This window comes from Lissotriton helveticus, chromosome 1_1 (genome assembly GCF_964261635.1).
Source record: "Lissotriton helveticus chromosome 1_1, aLisHel1.1, whole genome shotgun sequence".
Taxonomy (NCBI): domain Eukaryota; kingdom Metazoa; phylum Chordata; class Amphibia; order Caudata; family Salamandridae; genus Lissotriton; species Lissotriton helveticus.
Genome location: NC_136057.1, coordinates 1,895,047,354 through 1,895,065,022, shown reverse-complemented (window position 1 = coordinate 1,895,065,022; position 17,669 = coordinate 1,895,047,354). Strand labels below are relative to the sequence as shown.

The 17,669-nt window shown below is 46.7% G+C and overlaps 1 protein-coding gene across 4 annotated transcripts in view; it reads right to left on the bottom strand.

Moving 5' to 3' along the window:
• The window catches only part of TPR (translocated promoter region, nuclear basket protein), a 728,231-nt gene that overhangs the window by 362,408 nt on the left and 348,154 nt on the right, over window positions 1-17,669 (bottom strand). For all 4 annotated transcript variants that reach the window (XM_078642622.1, XM_078642637.1, XM_078642629.1 and 1 more), the window contains exon 32: window positions 8,967-9,113. In XM_078642622.1, the coding sequence (XP_078498748.1) occupies window positions 8,967-9,113 (147 nt within the window). The remainder of the gene's footprint in view (window positions 1-8,966; window positions 9,114-17,669) is intronic.

The window sequence follows — 17,669 nt, the reverse complement described above, 5'->3', positions numbered from 1 at the left end:
GGCTACCTGATGTGAACTAGAAAACTAGAATTCCACCATTTTGTTTTTTGGTAGAATTAAGGTCACTGGGTCAGAGTTATGCCCACTTCCCACAGAAAGTGGTCATATAGGGGGTGTATGCACCCTAAAGGTGAGAAGCCCATTGACTAAAACCTTTCACTCCCCTACATTGAGGATTTAGGTGACACCCCAGATGCCAGGAACTCAGATTCAACAGACCCAGAAGAAGAGTACAAAAAAAGAGCCATGAAAACGACAACTGAAGACTTGCTGTGGGCTTTTTGGCACCAAGCTCTGCCTGCACCAGTCTCAACAATCGCAGAAACAGACTCGTCCAGCAGCTGAGCCTTTTCCAAGAACCCTAGTAGACTGCCAGGCCTTGGCAAGTTGTCAGTAATCTCCCTTTAAGTAGAGGAGCTACTCCCCTGAAGTCCACTGGCACCAAAACAGCAGACTCTGGTTTACCATGGTGCCGCTTCCTGTTCACATCAACGCAACAGCTGTCCAAGAAGAAATCACTAAAATCACACTCCATAAGGGCAGCTACCTCCCCATCAAGTGAAGCTGCAGAGCACCAATACCTGTGGTGCCAGACCCCTTGCAGCAACCAAAGACTGTTTGAGTCCAATCCGGACTCTGGGATGCAGTCAAGGGATGTCAGCACCGCAGAGACCCACTTCGAGAGGTCCAGCTGTCCTGATGATTGCACCCTCAACCGGCGAGACAGATAACGGCAAGACCTGCGACACAATAGCCCAGCCGACCTAGCCACTCTGCACCAGAGCACCCAGGCCCGGGTCCACTAGGATCGACTCTGCTTTCTTGCTGCCAGGCTCCTTGTTAACTGAGCCTCCCCAATGGGAGCTCTCGGACTTGTCCCATAGTCCCCCTCTGCAGCTTGTTCTTAGGTTTTTGTGTAGCGCACAAAGCTACTTACCCAAACAGCACCTCTGCATTCGGATGCTCCAGGAGAGGTAAAGACTAACTGCTGGTGGTTCTTTAGACCTTGACCCCCCCCCTCCCACCTACCACCTTAAGTCCTGAAGTACACCACCAGAAACCTATTGCAAGTACCTGTATGCAGTATATCTTTTTCTCTCATAGGTAAGCATTGAGTGTGAAGATTCATTTGAATGAACATTTTACTTACCTGTTAAATTCCATATATTGTAAAAATGACTTATTTACGAAGTTCTTGGTATCAAACTTTATAAAAATAGGACTTACTTTTCTAAATAGGTCTCAGATTTATTGTTTGAGCATGTGCCTCACTTATTACCTAGGTGTGTACAACAAATGCTTAGCATTACCCTCTGATTGGAATATTGGAATAAACTGGTTGCACACTACCACATGAGTGTATTTAGTGTTATCATTTTTGCCTCTGTAAACCAATAAGGGTTGCCTGGATGCACAGTGTATCTTGTTTTTGTGCACTATATAGAGAGCCAGCTTCCTAAACTTGCAAACACAAACTAACTGGTAGGAGCCAGCCACCTGGGCTCCCAGTGCTGGGGATGATCCCTGTATGAATTATCCCAGATAGCACGCTCGCCATCGTGAGAAAACAAGTAACTGGATTATGAAGAGTAACTGGATTAACAAAAAAGTAACTGGAGTGTAAACTGGAACTGGACTTCTCACCTACCTGAACTGTGGGCAAGCGCCGGCGACTGGACACCTACAATCTTCACCGGAGCAGTGGCGGAGCCCTGGACAGCGGGACACCTACAATCTTCACCGGAGCGGTTGGCGGAGCCCTGGACAGCGGCACACCTACAATCCTCACCGGAGCGGTGGCTGAGCCCTGGACAGCGGGACACCTACAATCCGCACCGGAGCTGTGGCGGAGCCCTGGACAGTGGGTGCGAGCCTGCTGTGGACGCGGGCGTAACGGCACGACGCGACCGCCTTTGAATCTCCGACTGCCGGCTTGGTCTGCAGCTGCTATCGTGCCGCCCAGGGTTCAGGGGTGAAAACGCTGCCTTCCTCTGCCCGAGCACACCGCTCGCGGTGCGGCCGCCTCGAGACCGCCGAAGGGGCGGCGAGATCGGATGTACAGCAATGAAGACTCTGTGAAGCTCTGCCTGCTGGCTTGCCGATGCCGATGGGCTCCGTGAGATGAGACGAGGCTGAGCGGAGCGACCGGGAGTAGATGACCCAGCCCCCGAGTTGGAGAGCTGGGTCGAGACGGCTCGAGACGGAGCTGCAGCTGGCTTCCCCCTCTCGCAGAGAGACGGATAGGCTAGGTGACAGCGGAGCAACCGGGAGCCTCGGGGCTTGAGGGAGAAGAAGGGCGGAGGATCGGCTGGGGCCCCCTGGAACGATCGCGCTGGGACGGCGCCAGGTAGAAAGGAATTACTAGCCCCCCCCCCCCGGATAAGCTCAAAATAAAAAGACAAATAATCACCCATCATTGGAACTTCATCGTGTTTAATAAACAATCAACGGGAATAGTGGATTTGCATCATTACATTTGGGGATGGTGAGTCTGATTTTGGACAGCCTCATTGCAGCCTGACTATCCTGAAGGTATTTACAAGCACATTATTTTATCCTCTATCTTGAGCATGCCAGCCCTACATTCTCTGTCCTAAAAGACACAAAGCTGTGGTCTGCTTACAAGCTATTCACGCGGCATGGCGATCCTCTTACTTATCTCACTCTCCTTTACCTAAAAGGGCGGGGGCCATATACCGGAGCCATAAATCGCCTCCACTGCCCACCGAATGACCGTGAAGCTGCATACCAACGTGGTCACAGGTCACCATAACAGAGATAAAGCTCCCTCCTCACCTCCTGAACAGCTTGAAATCTAATCTCTCTCCTCCCCTCCTAACAACACAGAGGATGGACTAACTCGACCTGCCCCGGAAAGGGAAACTATCTCTCTAATGCACATCAACAATAAAGAAAGGACTACTTCTGGCTCCCTATACGCTTCCCTGGTGGCCATCTTTGAATATTTCTCCACTGGAGGGGCCATCTTAGACCAGTCATCCATACCTACTGCCCACACTATACCACTTAGACTAAATGCCCCGCAACCACACAAATACCCCCACCTCTTCTACCCACGCCTCTTCCGCCATGGAACGCTTGGGCGAGCATACCTACAAAATCATATACCCACCTGAGCTCACCCAAAAAACCGCCAAACGCTACAAACACAATTTCCTGAAGGCACACCCTGAACTACCATGTGTGGACACTTACTTTTCACTGACCAACGGAGACACAAACAACGATATAATCTTTTACACTCCGCGTAGAGCACAATGGAGGAAAGCGTTCCTCTCCACTCTCACCATACACACCACCAATAAATCCGCTCATGGCCTAACTCTTTCTATCACACCATCCCTAGTCTTCCCAGGCAGAGCCACAATCACCATCTACAACAATGGGACCATTCTACTCCAAGCCACTGACAGGAACCTTGACCGACTAGACAACCTATTCCCTACCTTCTTAGAACACATCGCCAAACGGCGGACCTCCACTCTGCACACATCAAGCGGCACAACTCCCCCAACACCAATCCGCAAAATAACCCGCCTTGCCCTTTGCAACATCACCCCTCCCATCCCCCCCAGTGTTATAGTTAGTCTTACACCTGACGGTACCCCCCCACTCTCCTCATCCACAGACGAAGATCATTCCCCCTCATACATCCAACTCCCCCCCACCCACCCCTCCCCCATCTCACACCTCATACGAATCCAGCTGAATGCAACACCACCCGGAGTATATCTCCCTCCCCCGCGGCAGATCCTCTTTTCTCTCTACCCCCTTCCCCACTCTCACCCCCCACTCCCCCACACTCCCAACTAGCACCCCAGAACTTGCTTCCTCCCATACAACAACATCCCCCCTCCTCTCTCCTCCATTACTCAGCCCCCGCTTCCTTCTCACCACCCCGATTATCTTAGACCTTCACTCATCCCTCAACTCACCGGCGCCGCCCCCCACCGACCCCTCCACTACATCCCACCCTCCCCCTACTTCTCCCACACCCCTCACCTACAAATCAACGCACCCACCGAATATCACCCCGCCCACTTTTACCGCAGAGCCCTACATTAACGCCAGCATACCCCTCCTCACCGCCCCAAATCTGTTCTCTAAACCCCCTCTCAGCCCTTCGCCCACGGCCCACATCACGAACACTATCACCAAGACACCTCTAGACCGGATCCTATCCACCCTCCTACAACTCAAAGACGAGCTCCGCACCATCAAAGAGCTTCTTCATGCACCCTCCAGACAACATCGACCCACAACGACCACCACTGTATATAACAAAAGACGCACTTTCCCCACAGTCCTTCGCACTCAACTCTCTCCGCACTGGCCCACTATCCCCGCCCGCAATAACAGCCACCGCCCCCGGCGTGCCCTTAACTCCCTGTCTGACCACGACTTATGCACCCTCCTCCGCTCCTTTGGACCAGGACCGGTAAAACACTTAACCCCCACTCACCTCCCCATACCCACTATTCTCACAAATCCCCTTAGGCACCCAACTGTGAGCACCAGAAGCTCTGTCCCAAACAACCTCAGAAAAGTCCCCCTATCGCTAGATCACTCGACCTCCCTTCTCACCCCCAGACTCAAATGCATCCTTCTCAACTGCAGATCGGCCCAGAGACACTCCTCCGACATTGCAGATCTCATCACATCAATGGATCTTGACCTAGCCATATTGACGGAAACATGGCTAACTGAAGCCTCCGCGCCTATTATGGACATACTAGTTCCCCCCAATTACCACATCATCAGACACGACAGGACCGGCAAGACGGGCGGGGGAATCGCTTGCATTTTCAGGAGCAATCTCTCCGTCACCAAAGTCACCTCCCCCTCTCTCACTTCCTGTGAACTCTTCTGCCTCGATATCTCCAGCGAGGGGAAACCAGTATGTGCTCTACATCTCATCTATCACCCGCCGGGAGACAACCCCATCTTTTCTCAACAACTCATGGACACTATCACTTCCAACATCGGTCGGCAGATCACTCAAATCTACCTGGGTGACTTTAATCTCCATTGGAACGATCAAAAAGACGCAGTGGTGAATAGTCTTAAAACTTTCCTTAATGCGCTTGACCTCACCCAAATTTGCAACAGCCCAACACATGATAAAGGTTCGATACTCGATCCCATCATCGCCAAAGAGGATTCTACCCAACTGGGGTCAATCCAACCTTGTGATTGGTCAGATCACCACATCATCACCTTCTTTATCAATGAAAAAGTCAAACCCTCCCTGGCTCAACCCACCAAATGCAAGATCTGGAAAAGGGACATGAAGATGCTTAACCCCAACTCCCTACCCCCCCATACTTAGAGGCTCCTCCTTCCCCCTGATGGCGTCTCTGATGTTCAATCACTGACCGACCTCTACCTCGACTCTATGACCTCTATAATCGAAGCCGCCCCATTGCAACTAAAGAGTCTCCACCAAGAGCTCGAACCCTTGGTATGACGGCAGACTTAACGAAGACAGGCGTGCTATGCGATCGGTAGAGCGCACTTGGAGAGCTGACCCCTCATCACTACATCGCAAAAAGCTTAAGAACAAGAGGAATGCCTACTTTAGGAAAATCAAACGTGCGAAATCTGACTTCTTTAGCCTCCAGCTTGACCAAGCGAAATACCGACCAAGAAAGTTGTTCGAACTAGTCAAAAGTCAAACAAAGCCCCAACCCTTACAATCAAACAACCCAACAAGCGGTATCCCACACAGTGAGGACTTTTCCACCTTCTTCAAGCTGAAGACCGATAACATAAGAACTGATCTCCTCAATGATGTAAGCCAACACCCTGTCCACATCAGAATATCTAACACTCAGCCTAAAAACAACGCATCATGGGATTCCTTCGATATCTACTCGGAAGAAGCAATACACAGACTGATCGGTACCGTGAAGCCCTCTAATCACCTCACAGACCCCCTACCTGCTAACGCTGTAAAAGACTTCACCACCATGCTCCTCCCACTCTGGACTAAAATCATTAACAGTTCCCTTCAACAAGGTCTCATCCCTGACTCACTCAAGATGGGGCAAGTCACGCCCATACTCAAGAAACCTACAGCTGACCCGTCTGACCTAAACAATTACCGTCCCATCACAAACATCCCCACCTTGGCCAAACTGCTGGAAAAATGTGTACAACTCCAACTAACAAAACACATTCACAAATTTGATCTCCTCAACCCTCATCAATCAGGCTTCCGAGCGAAACATAGCACGGAAACGGCCATGACACACATAATTGATGACGCCCTCCAAATCCTTGATCGCAATGACTCATGCCTCCTCATCCTTCTAGACCTTTCATCAGCTTTTGACACGGTCAAACACGAGAACCTCCTTGAGCTGCTAAACACTAGAATGGGTTTATCCGGGACTGTTCTCAAATGGTTCACCTCCTTCCTACATAACCGGTCTCAGAAGTTCAAGATCAACAATGTGTTGTCCTCGCCTGTGCCAGTAGACTTAGGCGTTCCTCAAGGATCCTCCCTTTCGCCCACACTGTTCAACCTCATCATGGAACCACTTGCCACCATGCTCCAAGCATCCAATGTATACTTCCATATGTATGCCGATGACACTCAACTCTACCTAAAGGTACAATCCCCGGATGATATCAAACGCCTGAACCACACTCTTATAAAGACCCAATCGTGGTTGGCCGACAATCACCTCAAACTAAATGCTCTGAAAACTGAGTTCCTTCTGATATCACCCCCTGCGAAAATTACCACCACCCAACTCTGGCTCAACCACCTAACAGCACTCAATGTCCGGCCCACCATTGTGGATTCCGCGAAATCCTTAGGTATCACACTTGACGCAAAGCTCAACATGCAACAGCACATTAGCATAGCAACGAAAGGAGCTAATTTCCAAATCAACACATTGAGGAAGCTGAAACCCTTCCTCCCACCCAAAGACTTCCAAAATGCAGTACAAGCCCTCGTCATCCCTCGCATAGACTATGGAATTGTGACCCTCAGTGGTCTCCCTCTAGCAGCAACTGCACCTCTAAGAGCCTCCTTGAACGCTGCCGTGAGACTCATTACTGGCTCAAGAAAACACACTCATATAACGCCCGACTTGAAATCCCTGAAATGGCTGCCCTTTGAAGCCAGAATACAACTGAAAATTGCTGTTATGACACACGCGGCCGTACACCACAAGGCACCTAACTACCTCACTCAAAAACTGACTATATCTGGAGGTTCGAGACCCAATAGAAGCGCAAAAAACCTACTCTTGAAACCTCGCAGATTCCGGAAGGAAAAAACATACAAACGCTCTTTCTCAGGAATGGCACAGAGGATCTGGAATGCACTCCCTCCCGAAACCAGGCTGATCACCTCCACGGCCTTCTTTAAGAAAGAGGTGAAAGCCATCCTCATGGCTAAGCTCACCTGAACTCTAATGTTTGCTGCTCAGAGACTTCGCACCGCCTGGGTATCATTGGCAACATGTTTGTCTAATGTCAAACAATGTCATATTACTATTGATTTAGATTTGTTTATTCTTCTTGTTTGCCTTAATTCTATGATGTTTACTCGATTCATTTTTGCTACTCACTACCTATTATTAGACTATTCACGTTAGCTTGCTGAACCTCGATGTCCCTCCCCCTCCCCCTGTAACTTTTAGATACTGTCATAAGCCATCCCTTTTAGCCTAAGCTCTCTTGATTTTTATCGTAGCTCGACGAAAGACTCAGTATCGTCCTATATTAACGCATATTTGATTGTTGTTGTTGATACTTTATTAGCACTTGACTGATATCTTATCTGATCATGCTACTGAATTTTATACTGCACCCAATATTATGTTGCGTCACCCTCATGCTATCCTCTCCCCTTGTTTTCTGTGAAGCGCTCTGATATCTGTAAAGATCTTGTTTGCGCTATATAAAACTCTGAATAAATAAATAAAGAAACCTGCGATCAAGGTTAATTGCTCAGCCCTCCTCCTCCCCCCCACCCTCCCCCCCCTCCAATGACTACATGATCTCTCTGGTCCACATCATTCAGGCACACATCAACATCCTCTCCCACATACAAATCATTTTCCCTCATCTTCAAATGACTTCCAAGCAACACTAAAAAACCTTTCACTCACACCTTAGTCAATAGGAAATTAGCTATGGAAAGCCCTCTATGCCTGGATCACAAAGTAACTCACTTGAAGACTACAATCGATCCAGAACTCAGTAGCCAGACTCCTCCTCAACATCCAACACAGAACTCTCATCACATACTTCAGGGAACAACACCAGTGTCCCTACACAAATACACTCAATTCAAACTCCTCACACATCAGAGCCACTACACACAACTCGTGATCAGCCTATCTAAACAAATCGCATCTCCTCCCACTAACCAGACACCTCCGCTCAACTTCTACTCGCACACATCCCATGAATACACAGAATAAAATCAGGAGGACAGTCACTCTCTTACATTGCTCCTAAAGCATGGAACAGCCTCCCACTCCACATAATAACCGCTTCCTATGCTTTCATTCTACAAGAACCTGAAGTCTAGGATTTTCAATGAACCAACCTACCATAGGCAGGGCTAGGTGTGTGTATGCACACACACACACACACACACACCTACCTTCCTTCCTTCATTCAAGGAGATAGCTGAAGGGGGTTTAAACAGTTTTGCAACCTCTGGGGCTTCATGGCAAACATTTAGAGGATTAGAGAAATGTCATTTACAATCAGGGAAAAAATGGTGCGTGCATGGACTAATCCTTATCATCTATTCTACTCTATGATGGGAAAAAAATGCAAAATATGTTTTGCTCTATAAACAACCACATTAATCCTCTACACTTCGTCTCTGTGCCAGAGGCCAGAAACTCCTCCATAAACAAGGAGATAAAAGCTGGATGAACACAAACAAACAAATATATGCATAGTAATATTACCTTCTGTAGATTTTCCACTTGACTCTCCAAGGCTGCTGTCTTCGCCGTAGCCTGGCCCAAGGAATCTTTAAGTTCCTGCATTTCCTGAAGCAAAGCAGGATCTGGTTGAGGTTCAAGAACAGCTGCAGCGGCAGCATCTGCAACCAACTGAAACAGAACACATCCCTCAATGATCATTTCAGTTCACAACATCAGGCTACCTATAAGAGAGCTACGCTACATTAAATTGCAGTCCCTGAAGTAGTCCCTACAATGATCCTCTGGTAAGAAACCTGCTACCATGCAGGATAGTTTAAAACATTTTGTAATTGAAATAAAGTTGAACATAAATGTATAATGTGAAAGTGACTAAAGGTACTGCAATGGTAGGTTCCACAAATAAAATAAAATAAATAAAAAAATCAGGTAATACAAACATTACGAATGAAGGTCGCCTGTCCATCCAGTACCCTATGTCTGTCAAACAGAATAGTCTTTGCCACAACAAATGCACTCAACTGTATTGTACTGGCTGCTGTTTAGAGCAATAGCCTGATACTGGCCCACACACACAGTATATTTTTGTGGACATCTTCTAGCCTCAGATTGGCTTCTCAAGCAACATGGATTCATTCATACCGTGTTTCCATTTTGCAATGCGAGCAATTGTTGGAGTGCACAAACATTGAGTTATATGGCAGTGGCAAGGAGTAAGACTACACCGAGGAACAACCTCTTGTACCTTGACAAGCAGATTTATCGTGTTCAATTTAAAATAAAAATTTGTGGGTTAAGCAAAATATTGGAACGCATCACATCGTTGTCGGTGATTTACACTGTATCTCAGAGCTTTTTTAAAACTCTGTGCTCGACTGTGCACTCCACAACGCCAGACCAGCCTACCTGAACAGCAGACTCAACTTTTACACCCCGACCCGCCAGCTCCGCTCCGCCAGCCTCGCCCATGTACCCTGCATCTAACAAACCACCTCTGGCGGCAGATCCTTCTCCTACCTCGCCGCCAAGACCTGGAACCCCTTCCCCACCCACCTATGGCAGACCCAAGACCTACTCGCCTTCAGATGACTCCTCAAGACCTGGCTCTTCCAGCAGTAGCAATACAAGCAACAACGGTTCAAGAGAAATAACACTTTAAAATTATTACGGTCAGCACACAAACTTTCTGATTATACTCAGTGAGAAAATTAAGGGAAAAAAAAGGAAAAAGGAAAAAGAAAACTACACAAGAAGCCCTAAAAACAACAATTTTGCAAAAATACATCTATATTTATTATTTTAGGTTTAAAAGAGAAAAAGACGAAAAAATGCTCAAGACAGGGTGCTGGTGTACAAAACAACAAATTTCAGGACCAGACAAGTGGCTACACACAATAATACATATTAACATACAAAGGAACAACATAAGCAAAAAATTGATGTGTCCATATATATTTTCTTAAGCCACAAAAGCGTCGACGGCGTTTCGACCGCTGATTATTACGCGGTCATCCTCAGGACTGGGAAGTTTCTTGAGCAGTAATCATCTGAATAAAAGCAGGTAGACCGATCTTTAATTGATGATCATTCGCAGAAATTCATAAGGAAAAATTCAATAATTCTCAAAGGCCTCCTTATGCCAGAAGTTTATAAAGGTAGTCCTTGAAGACTTCACAAAGTATGAAATCTTCTCTCACAGTTGCCACATTAATCGGCGAGAAGCGAGACAAACTTCTGCGGCTACTTTAGAAGCACGTTCAAAATCCGTTTAAAATTCCCAAAGGTCGTCGACGCTTTTGTGGCCTAAGAAAATATGTAAGGACACATCAATTTTTTGCTTATGTTGTTCCTTTGTATGTTAATATGTATTATTGTGTGTAGCCACTTGTCTGGTCCTGAAATTTGTTGTTTTGTACACCAGCACCCTGTCTTGAGCATTTTTTCGTCTTTTTCTCTTTTAAACCTAAAATAATAAATATAGATGTATTTTTGCAAAATTGTTATGTTTTAGGGCTTCTTGTGTAGTTTTCCTTTTTCTTTCCTTAATTTTCTCACTGAGAATAATCAGCAAGTTTATGAGTGCCGACCGTAATAATTTTAAGGTGTTATTTCCCTTGAACCGTTGTTGGTTGTATTGACATATTGTCCCTGGTTCAGGTATGCTGGACTGCCCCTGTGGTATTTAATTCTTCCAGCAGTAGCAGCACCCCCTCCCCTCAGCGCCTTGAGACCCTCACGGGTAAGTAGCGCGCTTTACAAGTACTCTGATTGATTGATGGATTGTGCAGAAGAGTACAAACTTCTGTGTGGAAACTAAGGCACAGAGTGGGATGAGTCACATTCCATACAGCAGAGTTTTTCTTTGTGTGTAGTACACTGTGCTAGTATGTAAAATGTACAGCACTAAAACTGGGTCTGATTGCCGATAATCCTATTCCCCTCCCTCCCTCTTTAGGGCTTTTCTGTTTTTCAGTTAAGTTAGCGCTGGGACGCTCAAGGGCATCCATGCGCTTTATAAATCTAATTTCATTTCATTCAAAACTGGGTCTGATTGCCATTTCCCTATGTGTGTCCAGTGGCTTTCTTCATTCCATATCTTCCAAGGGACCTATGTCTGCTTCTCATACCTCTGAGCTTTTCAAATGTATCAGGTGTGCTGATGTAGGAAAGTGCCCCTTTTTGTATGGTTGCCCCATCTTTTTGCTGAATTGCTTATGTGTTTTGACTGAGAGTGCCCTGGGTTCCTGCCAACCAGTCACCCAGTGCTTATGTTCTTTCCCCAAACTGTACTGTTGCAAAACCCAATTTGCAACTCTGGCCACATGCAAGTCCCATGTAAGTGGTTACCTACGTACCAAGGGTCCTGTGATCAGGAAAGACCTCTAAGGGCTACAGCACTTATTGTGCCACCCTCAGAGGCCCTGTGCCTTTACACTCGCAGCCATTGCAGGCTTAGTGTTTTGGTGCACAACAAAGTGAAGAGTCGACACAGCACACATCCCTGTGTGCCATGGCTACTATCCACTGCCCTGGCATAGGTAAGCCACCCTTCTAGATGGGTGCACTATACAAGTGGTGGAGTACAGGTGCATGAGCCCTGTACCCCTAAAATATCTATGTCAAGTCTTAGACATTGTAATTGCAGTAATGCCATAAGGAGTATATGGTCTGGGAGTTTGTCATTAGGGACTCCACAACACCATAATGGCTTTACTGAAAACTGGGAAGTTTAGTATCAAAATTCTCAGCACATTAAACCCACACTGATGGCAGTGTGGGATTTAATGGAAAAATGAACTCAGGGATGCCCCCTGAAAAACGACCTAACTTAAGTGTCCTGACTGAGTTACTGCTCCCCAGCTGCAGCGCCACTGGACATGTTTCTGGACCCCTGCTGCTCTGTGTCCTGAAACAAAGCACATCCTGGGACGAGGTGCCAAGCCTCCTTACCCAGGATAGGCAGGGTCCACGAAGGGGAAGATTCAAAGGCCTGTCGCCTTTGTGAGTTACCCCCAAGCCATTTGCTGCTCCCAGAAACTGCCCCCACCGATTCTGACCCACACTGAGTTGAAGAATCGTCGGGAAAACCAAGTTAGGAGGAGAGAGGTGACCAGCTTTGCCAACTTCACCCCTCAGGTGAAGCACAAATTACAGTCCATGCCATCTTGCAGATAGGGTGACCCAGCCAACCAGAGTGAGGCTTATGCCCCCTCCCACTGGACTGTGGTGGCGTACCTACCACAAGGAAGGGACCCATTGGTCCCAACCTGTACCTACCTGTAACATCCCTAAATTTTGTATTTAGGGGCAACCCTGAATCTTGGCTCCTGAGACAAGAAGAAACCAGAAAGACTGAAGAGCTGTGCTGAAGAAGGAGGGCGCCAACTGACTTGGCCCCATCGCTACCTGCCTGTCCAGACCTTGAAAGACTACAGCGAGCAGACCCCATGAACACGGAGGACCTGCCCTGTCTACCCAAACCAGACTGTCACCTGTGAGCACCGGATTTGCTCACCCACAGACTCTGGCTCAGGCCAAATCTACGAGTCTGCACCCCATGCCCAAGTTAGAGTGGCCCAACACCACAAGGAGGTCTCCCCAGCGATCCTGACCGGAGATCTGGTGATCCCTGACCTACCTCAAGTCTCCAACCGATGCCTGCAGCCCCTTTCTGGAGGATGCCCCCGTTCCGGAACCGGTAAGACAAACCGATGCCAAAGGACACCCCTGCATCCGATGTCCCACAGCCTTGGGTGGTCCAACCGACTGTGTCCCGGCATCCCAAGACATTCCAACTTACCTCTCCAACTGGTGGTCGCCTCCAGAAGATCTTTGTGTCGAGCCTGCAGTGTTTGTTGCAACCGGGGAATCCCCATTGAAACAAACAGGGCACCCAATGCCAAAACAGCACCCGGACACTCCACCACCGCTGTGGGTGCTCCTTGTGTGCTGAATCAGATGCCCCCTTTGCCCTGAGCTTAAGTCCAGGAGCTTGGCTCCCACAACCTTGTGACCAGCCGGTGAGCAACCACCAACCAGAGGCTTCCTATCTCCCATTGGATAACATTTGACCTCAGCACTCTGCCACCCTAGTGACATTGAGGGTGTTTTGAGAGTGCATCCTCAACTCTGGGGGGGGGGGGGACCCTGGTTCTGACCCCAGAAAACCAACTTCCAAACCCAAGTACTTACTGTTAAGTGGATAACATTGTTTTCTCCCATAGGACTGCATTGAACTGCTTGCTTGAGAAAATTGTTTCAAGTGTGGAGTTGGTTTGTATGAAACTCTAAGAAACTGGAAATACAAAAACACTGATTTACTTACCTTTTCTTTAGGAAGTGTCCCAGTGTGATATCTAGGCATATCACACAGACCAGAACAAGTAATTGAAAAGTAATCTGAAAAGTAACTTGAAAAGTCATCTGTAAAGTAACTGAAAAGTAATTAAAACTGCCTTACAAACAAATGACATACCTGTAACAAATCCAAATGCATTCAACTGCATTTAAAATGTATTTACCTGCATTATTCTTGCAAAGTATTATACTTACCTGTACCAGGCCTGGCTTGGTTCTAGAAAATGAAATATAACTAAATATTTGTGTACAACCAAATTGGTCAGAGTTCAGTCTTTGAGTGTGACATTTCTTGCCCAAGTGTGTACAATAAATGCTTAACACTACCCCTTGATAAAGCCTTACTGTTCGCCCACACTACTACAAATATAGAGTAAAGTATTATCTACTTTAACCTCTGCCTACCTTTGGGTTTCCACATTTTGGTACATTATATACAGAGCCAGCTTCCTACATTTGATAATTATTGATTTGTAAATGTAGGAAGCTGGCTCTTTATAGTGTGTACCAAAATGAGGTACACACCATAGAGAGTCCAGGTATCCCATAGTAGTGTACAGGGGCTTGCTTTAACAATGTCAAGGTGCTCTATTTGTGGTAGTGTGGTCGAGCAGCCATAGGCTTATCAGAGGGGAGTGTTAAGCGTTTGTTGCACACACAGAGTCAATAAATGACACACTCAAGTAAAGAAACCAGACACCAATTCATAACTATATATTCTCGATTTTTATATTAATTTATACACCAAGATCTACTAGATCAGATGAGTACTTTGAGTTAGCGATGTTCATAAACACTCAAAATACAGTGTCAGATTTGAGGCATGAGCCTCGAACGCAGTAATGTTTTTTTTAAATTAATTTGTTTATTGGCATTTCAAAAGGCAAAAAGCAGCAGTTCAAGGCATCAGCATGCACACACAGTGCATAATCAAAGGCAAATAATTACAAGCATTTGCAATGTAATAGGTCTCGCATTTACTGGAGTTTAAGCTACTGGCATTGAAAATGACAAATCCTTTTATTTAGGTTTTGAAAACCAAAACATAAATAAAAGGCATTGTCATTTACAGTGCCAATAGCTTAAACTTGCATAAATGCGAGACCTATTACATTGCAAATGCTTGTTTGTTTATGCGTTTTCATATAGCTGACGAGCTGTCACCATTGCACAAAGGCAGCCGCTTGCTTTTATTTGCATAAACACCGAGGCACCGAGAACAGAAACAGAACAACAGACTAGAGATGGGCAGATAGGGACGTCTCGGGTGAGATAGGGCCCGTACCCCTTCTCTATTTGTCCTGACCCTCTTTGCGCACCACCAACACAGCTGATGAGTAAAACACAGACCCATTTATTTATGTATTTTCATATAGCGGACTTAAGCATCAACAAACGAAGAACAAGTACAACACGGACGAGCTGTCGCCATTGCACAAAGACAGCTGCTTGTTTATATTTGCATCGCGCTTTCACTTTAAGTGAAAGCGTGATGCAAAAATAAACACGCGCCACCATTTTTCAAAGACCTTAATGGAAAAAAAAGTGCTTACACGACTAAACAAAGGAGAGAGTATAACGCCGCCAGTACACGATCCAGTCCGGATGGGCCTGCGAAAAAGGTGACAGGGCGGTAACCAAGATCAATGATTTTCAATTACGAGCCAGCGTTTAGCATAAACGATGACGCCGCCAATCAAACAGATGGGCGTGGCTACACGTCCTCTACAGAAATGTTATCGATTACAATAAGCCTCGCAGAGCGAGGAGCGCATGCGCGCTCCAGCTCTAGGTCTGCGAGACTTAAAAAAGGAACTTTGAATGGAATTGTATTTTTTTAATTTTATTTTGTTTAATGTATTTGTGACTGGGCGGGACGCCACTGTGAGGAAGACCGTGAGGAACATGGTGCTTCACGAGACTGGTGGTCAGCTGTTCCCTTGTCGCCCCTTTCTGTTCCCATACAACAGCCTACCTCCCCCTATCCGGAGGAGTGGCCACTTGCTGACACGGAGCACCGTTGGGGATACGAGGACGAAACTGGACAAGGCACCTTTAATTCCGCATTTGAGGAAGACGAGACTCCGCCTATCTGGAGCTTCACGGAGCCAAAAGGAGGAGGACCCCGGAAGACATCGGACGGCGATTCCCCGGAGGAAGAAGGCGTTACGGTGTGGAGAGCGAGAGCTGCTGAATCGACGAGTTGCGGAGAAAACGAAGAAGAAGCCCCGACGAGCCCAGCTGTGGACATCAAGCCAGGAGGCCAACGTCTCGGTGACTCGCCCCGCCACGTTCCCGCGGGAGGAGCGTGGCTAACAAAGGTACGGGGCAGAGTGGCGGGTTGGGTAGGTCGGAGTGGCCAGCCTATTGACTGACAGCCGGTGTATATAGTGTACAGTCTCCTTGTTCCTTTCCCCTCACGAGCACGAAAGGCACAGCATCGTCTGTTGTAAATACACTCTGCACTTGGTTTCCCTCACTCCCGGCCTGAGCGTCCTACGCTGGACACCACAGTGATTGCTTTTCTTTCTCCTTTCCTTACGGTCACGCTCCATATTGAGGACACCGCCTGTGAAGAACATTGCAGAAACCTCCGGTCTGGCGGACACTCCTCCCCTGCGTGGCCGAACCACCCTAGAACTACCAGCTTCCCCAAGGGCGTAAGAACGGAGCCGGACGAGTTTGCACCTATAAGACTCTCTAGCACGAGACGAAAGGCGTACATGAAAATAATACCCTACTTAAAATCCTTACTACAAGTTTCAGACTCAGTTCCTTCTACACCTCCTGCTCCCACCCCGGTAAAGTATTTTCACAACAAAACTCAAAAGAGAAGCGTACAGACAGAAACGTACAATAAAGTCGGAGCATTATAAAACAGTAGTACAATATGGCATTCAGGGTATCCAGTTAGTACCATCAACCCAATTATGAGCAACAGGTAAATATTGCTAACCACAGTATAATCATGTATCTAGCGTCTGATTAGACAGTATAAGGAAACAATCACATCCCATCATAATCTACTCGCTTCCTTCATCTAAAGGATGAATCAGCAGGTAGTCTTTGAGTGGCTGCCAAATATTTCGAGGGCGGGAGGCTAAAGGCAGTAGTGTTACGTAAGTGTCACTAGTTGTATTGCAGTAAATAATTTAAATGGAATTGTTAGTATTGTCCTGTCAAAATTGTGAAAGTGAACTTTTAATCACAAACACGGAAAAATGCCACTTTACCTCTGCAGGGAAAATGCAATTTTGTTGCTGTTCGCACAATCAATATGGTTTTAATATTTCGCATGTCGCACTTTTATATATTAAGCAAGCGGTCATGTAGCCTAGATGAGATAAGGCACACCTAGGGTGACATTTCTAATGTATGAAAATATATTTGTATACATTTCAGAGCTCGTTACTATGTCTTGTGTTACTGGAGACTTTTAAGCTGCAGTACTGTGACCTATGTCACAGTGAGAACCACAAGACACCCGAGAAGTAACTTTTAAACCACTGGGGTGCTTCCTATGCCTCACTACTGTGGCCTTGCTAACAAGTTCAAAAAGCTGACGGCATGTAGCTAATTTTACCTCACGTTTTTAGGGTGAAAGTATTCACACAGTGAGACTAATTTACAGTGTCCAAAAGCCACAATACAAAATACCATCAAAAACAATCTAATAAAATAGGTGTGGGAGGACATAACCTGTCCTTTCTCATAGTAGAATTTAGATTTAAACCTGGAAGAGCCAAGTGGATCAGTGGAGCAAATATCGTGAATATCTACCAGTGTATCCAAGCACCAACATTTGAAAGTTAATCGTTTACATAATGTGACACGTTCATCTGAAGGACAAACCATCACACCAATTCAGCA